We start from the raw sequence: 17,358 nt of genomic DNA, 5'->3' as shown, positions 1-17,358 counted from the left end.
TCTGAAAATAAGAACAGAGCAATAGTAAATGACTTGCTATACATGGAATTTGACAGCAGTTCTTGCCTGTAGCTCGCACCTTATCAAGAACAATATAAAATAATGCATTGGGTCATTTTTCATTATTGCTAAACAAACAAAAAGCAATTGCAAGAGATTGTTCTGAAAGTTCAAGAATGAAAATTTGAGCAATTTTTATTTATATCTTTTGTAATCAACATGGATTTCTCTAGCATCATGGCTATGGACTCACTCTCTTGGAAAAAGGAGCCCCCCATTTATCAAGAAAAACATAACAGTCCTGTACTACAAGTATTTTAACAAGGGGCTCTCACAAGCACTTTTCCCCATAGTCAGTGATAAGCCAAGGATGAATATTCTTGCAGAAAGGAGTGGTGAGGGACCAGAGAATCAGTTCATTCATTTCCTCTGCCCACTTGAGAGCAATAAGTTTCCTCATAATCCTGCAGTCTTGCCTACTTATAGCTATTCAAAACACTGCTGCAAATATCATTTTCCTGGCTCATTGTTTCACCGAAACATCTCTTTGCATCCCTCCACTGGCTCCTCTTTCTTAACACAATCTCCTTTTCTCTGCTTTAAGGCCCGTCCTGGTCTATTCCTGCCTTACCCATCATCTTTTATATTACTATTGAGACACCCACTCCTGCCTCCACTATACCAGTCTTCATCATCCATTTGTTACGTTTTCAAAAAGCATCTTCACATTTCCTCCTTTGCCATCCCTCCTGCATAAAAGATCCCTGTAAACAACCACTAAGCCACCTCATTGTCCTCCTCCAAAGCCCCCCTCTGCATGATGCCTATTAAAAAAAACACTTCAACAATGCGTGGGTAGTTGGCATGCTGTGACCATTTCTGCTCATACTTATCAATTTCACTAGTCTAACTATTTCTTTGTGCTTCCCCACTGTCTGTTGTATCCACCTGTTATCTCTTGTTTTACTGTTAGCTCTTTGGGTGAGAGACTGTATTTTCATTGTGTTGTATAGTACCTATGATATCATTGGGGTCCCTAGGTACCATTGAAATGCAAATTGTAATTAGGGAGGTAAGCAACACCACTTGGCAAACAAATTTATATTAAGTGCATTTCCTGGAAATGTTTATACTTGCTCCTGAAAAAATACACTGAGTGTATTGATATCATACAGATAGTATAGCACAGTGGTCAACCTGAGTAATTTAAAGGGAGTCAGGAGGGGACATATAATTGATATTACTGAAAAGTGAGGGGGTGAGTCACTTGACTGGAATGCTAAAGCTCATATTTAGGAAAGAGGGGCAGAAGAGGGTGGAGGAGAATGGCATTCTATGTCAAAGATACCATTACATGCTTTAGAATTATTGACAAATGATTACATGCTTTAGAATTATTGACAATTCAGAAGGGCAGGATCTGTTATACATACAGATCAATGTGCTAACTGATAAATCACACAATGGGGAATTTGCCTGTACAAGTTATGAATTCTGGCTGAGGATATGAAGTTGTTCTTATGAAATTACTGTATTTTTGAATACCTCTAAGTGCATCTGGCTCCCACCCTTGCTGACATGGGCTGTGTCACATCCTTCCCTGACCAGGTACAAAGGTGTTAGAAATTGCTAGCTGCCTGTTCAGGTGGAAGCATCTTGAGACAACCTGTCTTATCCTATCTCTCTGCAGGGGGCTAGTGAAGGAGAGAGAGTAGAAAATTCCCAGACAGAACAAAGAGAAAGAGATAGCAACGATTTTGAAAAGGACGTGTGTGTGGGGGTGATTCTCAGAGACACACAGGAAGCTGTGGGCAGGACCAAGGAGAAGAAATGGGTGTGCTTTTTAGTGGGTTGAGGGGGCAATTTATCTGTGGGAACAACCAAGATCAAAACTAGCTGGCCTGCAGAGCAAGCAAATGAGAGATTCACTAAGGTTCAGATAAGTCATGCTGCTGCAGGGGAAGGGTCTTGGGTCTCCCGGAAGACCTTGGCCCCAGCACAAAGAATGGTCCAGAGTGGTGAAGAAACTGAGCGAGGGGTTGGCGGGGGGGAAGTGTGTAGAGTTTATTGTTTTTGTCTAGATCTGTAAATTTCTCATGCTCCAAAGTAAAGAGCAAATGTATTTTAGACTTCTGTGCAAAGTGTCTGTTGCGTATACATCTCTCACATACCCCTTGAAGAGGTAAACTGTAAACCTAGCGGGTGTGTTTAAGTTATGGGGGAACCAGAGGTGTCACCACTGGTAACAGGGATTGGGCCAGAGGCTGCTCAAGACAATTTGCCCCTCTAGGCAAAACTTCAGCGTGTGAGCCCCCTCCACCGGCTAGAAAAGGCACATTGGACTTTTTTGGTGGGGAGCATGGGGAGCCTTCCAGTGATTGTAGTAGAAGTGAGGGAGCCAACTGCCAGGTCGCAGTGCCACTCCCTCAGGTTTGGCCCGGTGTTCCTCCATCATGATATGGGGAGGGGCCAGCTGGGTAAAATGTGAGTGAGCGACGTTGTGACCTGGTGCATGGAGTTGCAGCATTGTTCAGGTTTGGCCTGGCTGCCATTACACCTTAGGCAGCTGCCTAGTTTGCCTGTAGCTAGAGCAGCCACTGGACTGGGCAGCTGGACAGTGGGACTGCAGGGTCTCAGTTCTCAGAAAGGCTGTTAAGCAAGGGATCCTCACTGCGAGTGTGAGCCTAGACACCTCAAGCTGGGGCAGAATTTTTCCAGAATTAATTTCACTGAATGCTAAAGGCTAGCAGTCTGGAGGGATTCAGAATTTGGACCCCCCTCAGAGCAGTCTAGTGAGCTCATCTAGAGCTGTGACAGGGCTACTGGGTGAGGTTCTGTTACCACTGAACCACACAAACGCAGGGTGAACAGCTCCTTAAACATCTTTTTATAAAATGTAGAAAGAAAAATGTGTGATAATTTTTCTAACACAAAGTATTGTAACCAAGGTGGGGGTAATTGTAAAGTAGACCTCATTCTGATCGATAAAGATGAATTGGTCACTCCACTAAAAATTGATGGTTGCCTAGGTGCAAGTGATCATGACCAGCATATATTTCCTGATGCCCTGGCATAGCTACACTGCCTGCCAGACCTAAAGTTCCACGTATTCCTCACCCTTCCTGTCTACCTGCTTCCCTTCCCATGGCGTGGGTGGCATGGGTAGCCAGTGCAGGGTATGAGGGGAGTACCTTGATTCCCTGTATGCCCCTGTGTTGCCGCACTAGCCAGGCTTCAAGTCAGCCATAAATATTATGGTAAATTGAACAGAAGTATCCAAAGCCTTTCTTTAAGTATGGTAAGCTTCATTGGCTTTTGTATTTGTTGTTTCTTCTGGGGTGGCATTTAGTGTCTCTTCAGTTTAAGGATTAGTTGTAAAATGAATGTTCTTCAATTCTATATTTTTAAATTATGATTATTGTGTATGTCTTGCCTCAGCATTTTTGAATGTATATAAATCAATCTGTTTGTTTTGCTGTTTCATGCCAGACTAAAGCATTCAGAGTGCATTAATATAATTAAAAACTTTCCATCACCTACTTGAAATCCAGAAGTTGCAATTCATGGTGTTGATCCCCCTGGACTGTCTTTAAATGAGAGCTTTGCTCAGAGTTGGAAGTCTCAAGCTTGTCTAATAGCCGCATTACCTGATGAGAATTCAACAGGGAATGTTTTCATGAGCCAAACTATCAGCACTTACATTAACTACACATTATTGCTACAGGAGCTGGGAAATCAGCCCGAACTTAAGGTGGGTGTGCAATGGAAAGTGCTTTTTCCAGAATTAATTTCACTGAATGCTAAAGGCTAGCAGTCAAACTTCCAGCTGTATACCCTGTTCTCTTTGAACCTGATTCTGCAAGATGCTGACCACTATTTAACTCCCATTGATGTCAGTGGGGACTGAGCCCTTTATAAGGTAAAATTCTTATATACGGCTACTTATCTTAGCTCCCAAGTCTATTTACAACCCATGATGATTCACTGGTAGCATTCTTTGTAGCATTCCAAATCCTTGGTGCTAAATGATGGTTTTATGTAGAGAATCCAGGTCTACCTAAATTGGGAGCCCAAATCTGAGAAAATTTGGAATACCAAGAGGTTGGTTATGTTCAGTACATTGGCAGATGAATTTAATTAGGCCGTAATGTAAAGGCTTTTTTGAAGTTCATGCAAGACTTTAATCATGAGCTAAAAGTCATCTACTAGGAAATTATTATCCATTTGGCAATTAGAAAACTGTATATGGCAAATGCAATCCTAAACAATACAGGCCCAATTCTGCCACTATTATTTACTGTTAGTACCTTAATCCATAGGCATAGTCTCACTGAAATCCACAGAACTACTTAAGGGGAGTAAAGATGGGGCAAATCACACCCACAGTGTTTACGTTGTTTTCTGAACAGAACAGTGACCATACTGGGTCAGACCAATGGTCCATCTAGCCCAGTATCCTGTCTTCTGACAGCGGTCAATGCCAGAGGGAATGAACAGAACAAGTAATCAAGTGACCCATACCCTGTCACCTATTCCCAGCTTCTGGAAAACAAAGGCTTGGGACACTTCAGAGCATAGTTTTGCATCCCTGCCCATCCTGGCTAATAGCCATTGATGGACCTATCCTCCATGAACTTATCTAGTTCTTTTTTGAACCCTGTTATAGTCTTGGCCTTCACAACATCCTCCTCTGGCAGAGAGTTCCACAGATTGTGCATTGTGTGAAGAAATACATCCTTTTGTTTGTTTTAAGCTTGCTGCCTATTAATTTCATTTGGTGACCCCTAGTTCTTGTGTTTATGAGAAGGAGTAAATAACAGTTACTTATTCACTTTTCCCACATGATTTTATGGACCTCTATCATGTACCCCTTGGTTGTCTCTTTTCCATGCTGAAGAGTCCCAGTCTTATTAATCTCTCCTCATATGGAAGCTTTTCCATACCCCTAATAATTTTTGTTGCCCTTTTCTGAACCTTTTCCAATACATCTTTTTTGAGATGGGGCAACCACATGTGCACACAGTATTCAAAATGTGGGCATACCATGGATTTATATAGAGGCAATATGATATTTTCTGTCTTCCCAACATTGTTAACTTTTTTGACTGCCGCTGCACATTGAGTGGATGTTTTCAGAGAACTAGCCACAATAATTCAAAGATCTCTTTTTTGAGTGGTAACAGCTAATTAAGACCCCATCATTGTATATGTCTAGTTGGGATTATGTTTTCCAATGTGCATTACTTTTCATTTATCAACATCAAATTTCATCTACCACTTTGTTGCCCAGTGACCCAGTTTTGTGACATCCCTCTAACTCTTCACAGTCTGCTTTGGACTTAATTATTGTGACAGAATGGCCAATGTTGGTATGGTGGGTCCCAGGCTTTTCTTGGCAGGGGGCTGAGACACCACCCCTTTCCCCTGCTCTTGAGGGACCACGGACCTCACTTTGCCCAGGAAGGTAATAGAGGAGGGGAGGAGGGGTCTGGGTTTGCTCCTCACTCTGAGCCCTAGCCCCTCTCAACCCCTGCAGCTTTCTTCCCCTCTTCCCCCTTGGGTAGGGTTACCCTCAGTCCTTGATGCTGGGGCAGGATCTCCCTTCCTTCAGTTTTCTGGTTTTTCAAGTCTTAGCAACACACTTACAAACTCCAGGTCTCTCTCCTTCTTCACACACCCTGACTGCCTGAAGCAGGGGTTTTATTAGGTTCCTGACGGGGGCCTTAATTGACTACAGGTGCTCCAATTAACCTGTAGCAACTCCCCCTAGTCTACAGGAAACCATACCTTAATTAGCCTAGGGCTTATATATCTCCCCTCTTCCACTCTCTCACTGCTTCCTGACCCTCCTGTATCATAGTATCTTGAGTAGTTTTGTATTATCTGCAAATTTTGCCCCTTGCTGTTTATGCTTTTTTCCAGATCATTTATGAATATGTTGAACAGTATTTTCCCCAATACAGATCCCTGGGGGACACCACCATTTACTTCTCTCCATTCTGAATACTGACCATTTATTCCTACCCTTTGTTTCCTATCTTTTAAGTACTGATCCATGAGAGGACCTCCCCCTCTTATCCCGTGACAGCTTACTTTGCTTAAAAGCTTGTCAAAAGCTTTCTGAAAAGCTAAGTACTCTATATCCACTGGCTCACCCTCTGTTCACATGCTTGTTGACTCCCCCCACCCCCAAAAGAATTCTAGTAGATTGGTGAGGCATGATTTCTCTTTACAAAAACCATATTGACTCTTCGCCAACAAATCGTGTTCATCTATGTTGTGTGATAATGCTGTTCTTTACTATAGTTTTCCAATATAGTTTTCTGATCAACACATTAACTTGCATTCAGACTCTGTTCTTCTGCATTCTGTTTTGGGTCATTCTGTGAGAAGAAATGTTTTCTCTTCAGTGGACACTGTTGTTCCATTTTCTGCTTAATGTCTCTATATGAAGTGGCTGACTTGGTTTTTACATACATTTGTATGCTGCTTCATGTGATTTTAGCACACACCTGTTCTGCTTTTCATTTAGTAGGGAGGCAGGATGTTTTTACATGTATTGAAAGAGACAGATTTCCAAACAGTGTCTTATAATACAGGTAAAATATCTTCATCTGAACTGCCATGGGTAATTCTGTCTTGGAGCAGATGAAGCTGATATTTGCACTGTATGAAATAACTGGAAGCTTGTCTTACATAGAAGCACATGTACACAGAATGCAGTGAATTGACTATTTTAAATAAGGAAATTAAAGACTAAGGTATAGTACATTTAATCTAAATAGCAACCTCTAGTGAATATAGTGGGTACTCACTGGGGTGGAAGGAGGGACCAACAGTTATTACTTGGTAAGAGCCAAATTACCCCTGTGTAAAGATACTATTTATGTGTTCAAACCCACATGATGCTGATCAGCCTGTATTTGTATTGAAGGCAAAGGGAGTTGAGGATGCTAGTCTCTCACAGGAGAAACCGAATGCTAGGAATACTATACAGCACAATTTTTCCTGTTGGCTGTGACAATATCAGTACATCCATGCTATATACATGTATACACCGCAGAAAAAAATACTTTAGCAGAAAAAGTGACTGACAAAAGTGAAAATTTTACCCTAAGAATGACAAGTTCAAGAGCACTTTGGAATGGTTCAAAAATTTGCATAGCTAATTAGTGATGCACTTAAGCAACTAGATCTGTCCCAGCTACTTTCTCAAGCTGAAACTAAAGAATAAAATCCTGGTTTCCTGTGGTATTTTCCAACTTCAGAGTCCTTGGATCTGGAATTTCAAGATGCATTTTAAAACAAGAAGGGGCTCGAGGATCTAAGGTTTGTATAATGAAATATTATTAGAAAATTGTAATGGGATTTTTTTTTAGCATTTCATGATCCCCCACATCTCAGGATTGCATTGTTTAGTTTGCATTACTCCTTAGTGTGTGTACACTCCCATCCATGCTATTGTATAATGTTATTGGAATGAAAAGGTGCTTGTTAAAACAAGTAAATAAACCAATGTCAATATCACATCCTCCATTAACATTGGTCAGCAGTTGTGACGACAGAAGATAATTTATATGCATATTTTACAGCCAAAATATCTTCTTTTTTCATTGTGTTCATCTGCTCACCTTCATTTCTAAATTATTAGCATAACTTTCCGAGGTAGAGCGTATGCCACCAATCTCTTTCTCTAGCCTCTGTATCTCGTGCCTGATGATATTTATGTCTCCAGATAGCTTTGCAATGCTCGCATCACATCTAGAATTAAAAAAGAGGTTAACTACAAAACATGAAGAGTATCAATAGTAGAATAATAATGTTATTTTTGCACTTGAAGACAATTGCTAGCCTCAACATGCCACTATTAGGGGGGAGGGATAGCTCAGTGGTTTGAGCATTGGCCTGCTAAACCCAGGGTTGTGAGTTCAATCCTTGAGGAGGCCACTTAGGGATCTGGGGCAAAAATTGGTCCTGCTAGTGAAGGCAGGGGGCTGGACTCGATGACCTTTCAAGGTCCCTTCCAGTTCTAGGAGATTGGTATATCTCCAATTATTACCTTTTTATTCAATTGCCCCATGTCCCCTGGTAGAATCCTGACTGGTGGCAGGATAGGCTGGGCTAGACAAACATTGATACAATAACCCTGATACCAGCCCTGCTTCCAGTGCTGGTTGCCTAGGGAAATAATTTCTTTTTTGCAATAATTGAAGTCAACCGGAGTTGAAGGCAGTCAGCATTTGCCCTTAATTTACAACTGTGAAGCACAGGGCTGATATGCTGAACATCTGTTGTAAATCGCAGAACTCCCATTGATGCAGTGAAAACAGAGGAAGCTCTGCAACATGTAGAACTGGGTCCTCTGTGTTTTATACAATGAAATTGTATAATCCAACAATTATAGAGTTAAATGAGTTCTAAAATGTATGCCCATGGGCTAATTTGGAGTCCAGGTGCAGCTGTGTTTGCATTAGAAACAAATGCCTAGGAACAGATTTGATACATTGCTGCAACTGATGTTCTAGCTTGTGACTCTAGTGTACCTAGGTTGGAGGTAGATGCTAAGGAAGAGCAGTTTTAGTGCTGTTACTGACAGAAGTATACTGGTTTATAAGCAGTTTGTCACCATCTATTTTAACTCTCCCAGCTGCATTCACCAAAATCTGCGTGGTAATTCAAAATGGGCAAATTATTTGACAACAACAACATTTGTTGAATAATGGAATGACTGAATAATATTTAACCAACTTTACTTTTAAAGCAGTTTAAAGTGCTGTTTCTCTTTCTCTCTAGAATCTATTATTTAATACAAGTTAGGCATTCTGTTAAGATGTTCAGGTGGAGTCACATCTACCACTTCTGTGCACATCTTTCAGCGTGAGAGAATTGCCCAATGCACCTGCATAACGGCCTGGAGAGAACCACACCAGACTCTGCTCCACAGCATGGAAGGGAAGCAGAATGTTCCTGCACCACATCTTCACAGTTGGTGCCCTCCCTTGTGCATAATATTCATGCTGGTTTCACTACTGGTTTCACTACTACACACTCCCACAACCTCTCTGTAGGCTGCAGCAGCTAGCCCTATAGGAGGATTTTTCTATTCAAATGCTAAAAGTACTTATAATAAGATAGTTGAAATAGAACTTTTAAGGACACTACATACCATGCAATGTAATATTAATATTGTTATAAAAGTTGAGTAAGGAAATCAACTACATTTTAAATGTTTGAATAAACTATTTTCCTAAGGACTAGACGGAGTAAAACAGGAGAAGGAGCGTCAACACAGTTGCTAGATAAAAGTCTGAAGAGAGATTTTGGTGGATGTGATTGAAAGTGTTTAAATAAAAGATGACAGTAAAGCTACTCTGATGATTCTTGGATATTGTGATAGACCTCCAGAGCATTTAGATAAAGTGGAACAGGACATGTCATTGTAGATAATACAGACCTTGTAAGTAGGCTAGAACTTTGATCAAAAGGGATTATTGATTTGAAGAACAATTACATAATAACCAAGAAGGTGAAAATATGTCTAGAGAGCCAGCAGGATTGCTTTCTTACACAGCTTGTTGAATTGTTTACTTGGTCAGCAGCTTTTTTGGCCCAAACCCAGGGAAACAAGCCAAGAATAATATGAAGTACAAAGCATCTACAATCTAGAGATTATGGAATTATTTGTTGTAAATTGCTTGTGAGGGAAAGAGCTAGTGGAAAAAAACTCTAGGCAGGGTGAGTCAAATTTATATCTGGTGTAAGTAGACACAACTCTGTGGAAGTTGAGAGAGCTGCTCCTGCTTATAAATTGGTCCTATAACTTTTAAAATGTTGATTTTCTGGCATGCAGAAGGCAAAGTCAGTTTTAATTCTGTTCTGTAATGTGCAAGACAGAGTTCTAAAAGAGTCAGACCATCAGGGAGAGAGCATCTATATACAACTGACATTAAACCTGGCAAAAGATAAAAGGTCATGCAAATCCCAGCCTGCATAACTATTAATATTACAAGAGAGCCTACGAAAGTTAGGCACCCAGCTCCCATTTGCCTGTTAACTCCCTTAGACTCCTTTTTAAAATCCCAACTCTTAGCAATAAGTAGGCTTTTGAAAAATGTAAACAACATGAGAAAGATGAGGAATGAGGGCTCTGTATGAATAAGAAGAAATAATTTAAATTATAACAAGCCAAACAAAATAACCTAAACATCAGATGCAGAGAATGCTTAATGCAGGATGTTAAAAGTACAGTCACAGCAGACAAAGGACCTGATTTTCATAATTGGGTAAATACAACTTTGGTTGCATAACCGGTGGCTAGAGCTCTGGACGGGGACCCAGGAGACGTGTTCTATTTCTGGCTTTGCTAGTGGGCTACTGGGTGGTCTTGGGCAAGTCACTACACCTCTCGATGCCTTAGTTTTCCCATCTATAAAAAGGGGATACTGAGTCCTCCTTTCTAAAGCACTTTGAAATTGACAGAGGAAAAGTTCTCTATAGGAGCTAGATAGCATTATTAGCAAGATTATGTATGCAAATGACCAAATAGATGTCTATGGTATTGTTTATGGATACAGTTATTCTGGCTGCACACACAATCGCATAATAATTGTATGAGGAAAATATGTGTGTGCATTTTTTGCATACATACACATGAAGATTCAGGCCTGAAGGCATATTATAGAAAGGAAAACTGGATCACTAAAAAGCTTGTATGCAATTGGAGCAAGGGGATAACGAAACAGGAAACTGTTTAACATATTGATCTAATTGTTTATAAAAGAGGAAGACAAGAGCTGCCGAAGGTGAGGTTCCTGTTTCCTAGTCCGATAGGGAGGGGCAAGATAGAGTGCAGACTGCGATGGAAGAGACTATTGAAAGACCTAGACACTATAATTCCATGAGATTTAAATAAATTTGCATATGAATAAGTAAATGATATATTTAGGCATTTCATTATTGACATAAATATAGCGCCAAAGTTTCCTACTGCATCCTGAAGGGCCTCAATTTTACAATTATAGGGAGTTCAATGAAAGGAACAGTTTCTTTTACACCATTATATTTAGCCAAGGATTCAAAAAATTCTGAAGCACCTAGTAACTGTTTCTCATTCTTTAAACTTCATTCATGGCTTGTAATAATCTGATAAAGTTCTGGACTTTTCTGATTTCCATTGCTTTGTGATTCAGAGAACTGTGCAAGAAAAAAGAATAGGCAGAATTTAACCCTCAGAACTAAGTGCAAATTCCATCTCCTTGTTCAGTCTTTTGCTGGTGGGGTGAAGAGAGTACTTTTACGTTTATGGGGGGTCTCTTTTTGTTTACATTTGTCAGCTTGTTTTGTATTGTTGCAACATACGTCCATGTGCCCAATTGTGGTTGGGCTCATTTTAAAAATCAGAAAATTAGTAAATATATAATTTTCTGAGAGCAAACACAGAATGGGAACACAACAATTAACTGAGATGTTGGAGGTGGGCTTTCCCTGTTGTTCAGAAATGCCTATAGAACTTTCAAGAATTATTTGCTAACCCATTAGCTGATAGTGGGACACTTCTACACCATACTGAGGGAGAAAATTCAAATCTTGTATTTTTTTTTATCGTTCTCTCTGGAGTAAACAAAAGGTATATTATGGAGGTGATCATTTGAGGAAGAGGTGGAGTGAAAAGAAAGGAGGACATGTTTGAATGACAAGCTCCAATGCACACTAGCATGCTTTATATGATGGACCATAGAAGGATGAATTACCGTAGCTAATGGACAGAGAGCCAGGGTTCATTAATGTCCATTTCAGCCCAAATAGTTTTGTGCTAAGGGAAACTAAGCTACAAATTCAGTAGGAACCTATAATTATGGGTAGGTGATTCACACTTCTGTTTAAAAAAATAGTAAATTAGTCACCTAACTATGCAAATTTGCCTCCACCCACTTTGGTTTATGAAATTCCCAGTTTGAATGCTGATTCTTCTTCCTCTTATGTCTGATGTAAATGTAGAGTAACAACTATTATATTACATTTAGATGGTTAAGGCAGATATTTGCATCTGGAGTAGCAGAGTGTATTGCTGTGATGCCTCCTTCATATTTGTGAATCGGGCATTGAGTTGTTATATGTTCCATGGTCTGTTCTGGGTGACCACGGTCGCACACGGCACAGTCTTTAATTTTCTATTTGAGCAGCAAGTACCGTATCTGCATCTGCTATGATTTGTGCGGATATGGTTTAGGGTTGCCCATGAGCTTTGTGGGAGAGCAAAGCCAGATATCTTCTGCATCGTGTCTTTCACAAGGTGTTTATTTGTGACTTCTTGAACGCTGACTAATATAGAGGTACTAAATTGCATTTTTTTCTTACAGTGGAGAGCAAAGAATTGTGACAAATCAAAGTACTATTCGTGATTATAACGGTACTCAGTTTTTTCAGTACTGGATCATTTCCCTTTTTCACTGGTTCCCAACACTGCAGGTAAAGTGCCCAGTTAAGGTTCAGCATTTCCAGAGGGAAACTAGTAATAAACAAAATGAAAGTGCTTATGATGTGGAAATCATATAATTGTACCGCACCTTAGCCTAACAGCAATTATTCATACATAACTCCATTAAAAATTGACTATTTAATTGCAGCTAGTAAAGGCATCCTTGGTGCTGTAACATTCACAAGTTTTGCTAAGGTTAGGAGACTTGCCCTTCTCTCTCTTTAAAAATACATGAGATCCTTGGAGTCAGTTTCTAGAACAGTACTGGTAGTGATTTAGGCCCCAGGCATGTTCTGTCATTGTATATGAGCAACCGTGTTTCATTTTCAGGTGTTGTTTTCTGCAGTTCCTTTCATTCCTGTGCAGAGGGGTTAGCCCACTAGGGGTTAGCTAGTGTCAGAATCTTCTTGTTGTGACATCACAAAAATTGCCATGGGAGTGACTATTGCAGCCTCGCAGAATAGGTTAGGATATCAATGCATGGCTAAGGCAGGAAGAGGAAGATGGGGCTGATTGAAAGGAAGAAAACACTTATTTATACACAAATATCCTAGGGGGTGGTGTTGAATTGTACTCTCCCACATGTATAGCTTTGCAAGGATAAGATTTAGGTGAAAATTCCTTAATATCAAAGCCCACAGAGTTTTCAAGGGTTACAGTGCTTGCCATGGCAGCTCTGGGGGTGATCAAACACCATTGTGGGCATAGGAGTGTGGAACGCTGTAAGGGATCCCAGAAATCCTACTGAGAGAGCAAACCCATGAGTCTGTGGAGGAAGAGAGATGAAGTTGAAACCCTGCAGCAGGCTGACAGTGAAGCTACTGAAGCTATTCTATCGACCCATCCGGTGCAGAAAAACTCAAGCAAATTGTCCCACATTCAGCAATAGTCTAAAGGAGGCAGTCCTCATATTGGCCAAGGTGCACAAGGAAAAATGGGCACTGGGAGGTCATAGGGCAAGGCATGATTAATTAGGCACTACTAGAAAATCTCAGCAGTTACTCAGTGAGCATGCTCACAAATGATTTTTCAGTTGATAACAACTGTATTAGAGAGACAAGGTGAGTGAGGTAATCACTTTTATTGGACCAGTTTCTGTTGGTAAAAGAGAGAAGCTTTGGAGCTATTCAGAGCTGTTCTTCAGATCTGGGAAAGGTGCTCAGAGCTAAATATGAGGTGGAACAGATTGGTTACACACATTCTGAGAGACCATTCATGGTGAAGTGGCCTGTTAGTACCTCTCCAGTCATAGTACAAAAAAGGGGGTTAATGGGTTACAGATTGTTGTAATAAGCCATAAATCCATTGCCTTTATTAAAACCATGATTTTTAGTGTCTAGCAAGCTATGACTTTAATCTCCCAGACTTATCTTTTGAAGGTTTTGTGCGGGTTTCCTTTGAGAACAAGGTGTGAACTGCAGTGACAAACTACATTGCAAGTGCAGCTGTGGATGTACACTTCAGTGGGCGCTATTCACGCACCAGGTCTCAACTTCAGCTGTTTTGAGCTATTTGTGTGGAAAAAAAAGTGTGCCAATATTTTTTTACAATGGTACAAGTATGCTTTTCTCAGCCTTGCTTAATACATATGGCTGCACGGATTTCCCCCTAAGTTTAAAAGAACAAAACAAAAAAAAATTCGTCTTTAGGCTGAGTACAACATGGAAAATTTCAACCCAAAGTGAAATTTTAGGACAGTTCTGAGCAACTGAAAAATGGGGTTTTTCAACCCTCTGCTCATCAAGTGACTAATATAATTGGCCAGAATCTCAGCTGGTGTAAATTGGCATAACTCCATGGACTATAATAGAAATGTGTTGATTTACACTAGTAGAGAATCTGGCCCAACAAAATAGGTTTCCAGCACTGCCAAGCTGGAAATTTGGCTTCCTCAAGGGTGAATACTTCACTCAAAAGGCTGGGAGCCCCAAGTACTAGCAATCTACTGCAGTTCTATCCCTGGTGAGGGAGTGAGGAAAGAGTGGTGGAGAAGAGGGAGGATTGCAGATGTATGGAATACAGAATTCCTTGGAGCTAATTGGGACACGTTTGCTGTCAGGCCTGGTGGATGGCTAGTGGATCCATCCCTATACAATTAATTTTGTGACCATTTCCCTTCTGGAAGGGGTATGATTCTTCCCTGGGAGTTGCTACAGCCCTAGAAGTACAGTAGATTATTAGAGTTTAAAGCTAGAAGGGGGCATTAGATCACCTAGTCTCAACTCCTGTATATCACAGGGGCTGTCCACAATTTATTTAACACTGTTTTTTCAAGACTATGCCCTTGTAACACTGAAAAAACACATAGAATTAAGGAGCCACCCTGTAATATGTCACATAATTCGTGGACAGCCCCACAGACCATTACATTTCACCTAGTTATCCTTGCATTGAGCCCAGTAATTTATGTTTGATTAACACATGACTTCCAGAAAAGCAGCCAGTCTTGATACGAAGACATCAAGAGATGGAGAATCCATCACTTCTTTTGGTAGTTTGTTCCAGTAGTTAATCACCCTCATTGTTAAAATTTTGTATCTAACTTAAATTTGTCTAGCTTCAGAGTCCAGGCATTGGATCTTGTTAGGCCTTTTTCCACTAGATTAAAGAGCCCTTTAGGACCAGTATTTTCTCCTCATGAAGGTACTTATACACTGTGATCAAGTCACCTCTCAAACTTTTTTTGATAAACTAAACAGACTGAGATCTTTGTCTCTCACTGGAAGACATTTTCTGCAGACCTCGAATCATTTTTGCGTCTCTTTTCTGGGCCCTCTCCAATTTTTCAACATTCTTTTTAAAATGTGGACACCAGTATTCTTGTATTGGTCTCACCAATGCCAAATACACAGGTAAAATTACTTCCTTACTCGTACTCACTACTTCCCAATCTACACATTCAAGAATCACATTAGTTCTTCTTGCCACAGCATTGCACTAAGGACACGTTTAATTGCCTTTCCACTGTGACCCTTAAATCCTTTTCACAGACACTGCTTTCCACAATACAGCTTGCTCATCCTGTAGGCATGGCCTGCATTCATTGTTCCTAGATGTATAACTGCATTGGGCTGCACGTTTTACATTTTGTTTGAATAAGACTATAATACCAAGCAGGGCCGGTGCAAGGATGTTTCGCGCCCTAGGCAAAACTTCCACCTTGCGCCCTCCCCCATCCCCAAGCCCCCGCCCTGAGGCGCCCCTCCCCCCTGCGGCAGCTCCCCCTCTCCGCCCTGAGGTGCCTCCCCTGCTGCAGCTCCCCACCCTCCACCCTGAGGCACCCCCCTTCCCCAGCTCACCCCTGCTCCGCCTCCTCCCTGAGTACGCTGTCGCTGCTTCACTTCTCCCGCCTCCCAGGCTTGTGGCGCCAATCAGCTTAGGTGCCACAAGCCTGGAAGGCGGGAGAAGTGAAACAGCCACGGTGTACTTGGGGAGGAGGCGGGGTAGGGGTGAGCTGGGGCGGGGAGTTCCCCTGCGTGCCGCCCCCCCTCCCCTTACTTGCTGAAGGCGGCCCTCCCTGCGCTACCCAGCCCCAGATCCCTCTGCCTAAATGCCGGTGGCTGCTGAAGAAAATGCCGCCCCCCAAATCCTAGTGCCCTAATGGTTCCACCGGCCCTGATACCAAGTGAACCAGACCACACTATGAATGCACTGTCCTCATCATTATTTACCATTCTGCCAATCTTTGTGTCATCTGCAAATTTAATTAGCAGTGATTTTACATTTACTTCCAGACCATTGATAAAAATGTTGAATGGAGTTGGGACTAGTACTGATTTTTGCAGAACCCCACTAGAGACACCCCATTCAATGATGATTCCCCTAGTTTTTGAGATCAGTCCACTAGCCAATGCATTCTCAACGCATTCATCATGTGCTCTATAGATATTGTATAGTGTATTGTATTTTTAAATCAGAATGTTGTGCAGTACTAAGCCAAACACCTTACAAAAGACTAAGTATATTACATTTACACAGTTGCCTTCATCAACCAAAACTGTAATCTCATAGAAGAATAAAATCAGGTTTGTTTGACAAGGCCTGTTTGCCATAAAACCATATTGACCGGCATTAATTATATTCCTATTATTTTTTAATTCTTTATCAGCTGAATACTATATCTGCTTTTCCTTTCTTTTGACCAGCACTGATATCAGACTGATCAGAATGGACATTCTGCTTGCACTTTTTAATATTGGTACAATACTGGCACCTTTCTGTCTTCTGGAATTCCCCCACTATTCCAGATTTAGTAAAAATTAACATCAGCAGGCCAGAGAGCTCCTCAGCCAACTCTTTTTAGTTGCAAGTTAGCTGGGCAATATTTGCCACAGCATAGCCTGAGGGGAAGAAGTCTATCTTTCCCTAGCACCCTGAAAATTTCCCCAGCATAACACAACTCTACATATTCCAAAATATTGAATGCACTTTACAAATTACAGCTATCCCTGCATCCATCACTAAAATGCATCCATCTCTGGGGTGGAACACAGTGGTGCTTAGCTGTCGTACAGTACTGTTGCTGTTCTCAGTTTTAGGAGAGGAAATGAATTCTATGCCATATATAATTGAAACTACAGGGTAATTTAAATGGGGGAAATGTAATTACTCAAGTTGAAATCTAGCCAGCACATCAAGGATAATATCTCTAAAATGTTACACGGTTTTGAGGAAGAACTGAGTCTGAAAGATGTAGTTATTATTCATTAGCATTATATATTTTACCAGGGCTGGATTAATCTTTTCGTCTCCAATACCTGAACCGTGACCCTGCCCCCTGCTCCACCGATGCTCTGCCCCAAGGCCACACCTCCGCTCAGCCTCTTCTCCCTGAGGCCCTGCCTGTGCTCCACCCTGACACCCCACTCCCACTTGGCCTC

The 17,358-nt window shown here is 41.2% G+C and overlaps 1 protein-coding gene across 2 annotated transcripts in view; it reads right to left on the bottom strand.

Annotated features, from left to right (window-relative positions):
* The window catches only part of FAM81B (family with sequence similarity 81 member B), a 55,934-nt gene that overhangs the window by 13,445 nt on the left and 25,131 nt on the right, over window positions 1-17,358 (bottom strand). For both annotated transcript variants that reach the window (XM_045020309.1, XM_045020311.1), the window contains exons 5-6: window positions 7,632-7,761; window positions 3,541-3,647 (exon numbers count right to left, since the gene is read on the bottom strand). In XM_045020309.1, the coding sequence (XP_044876244.1) occupies window positions 3,541-3,647; window positions 7,632-7,761 (237 nt within the window). The remainder of the gene's footprint in view (window positions 1-3,540; window positions 3,648-7,631; window positions 7,762-17,358) is intronic.

Source organism: Mauremys mutica, chromosome 6, assembly GCF_020497125.1.
Source record: "Mauremys mutica isolate MM-2020 ecotype Southern chromosome 6, ASM2049712v1, whole genome shotgun sequence".
In the NCBI taxonomy this organism is placed as follows: Eukaryota; Metazoa; Chordata; order Testudines; family Geoemydidae; genus Mauremys; species Mauremys mutica.
Note: the sequence above shows the minus strand (reverse complement) of the source record. Positions and strands in the feature narration are given on the sequence as shown.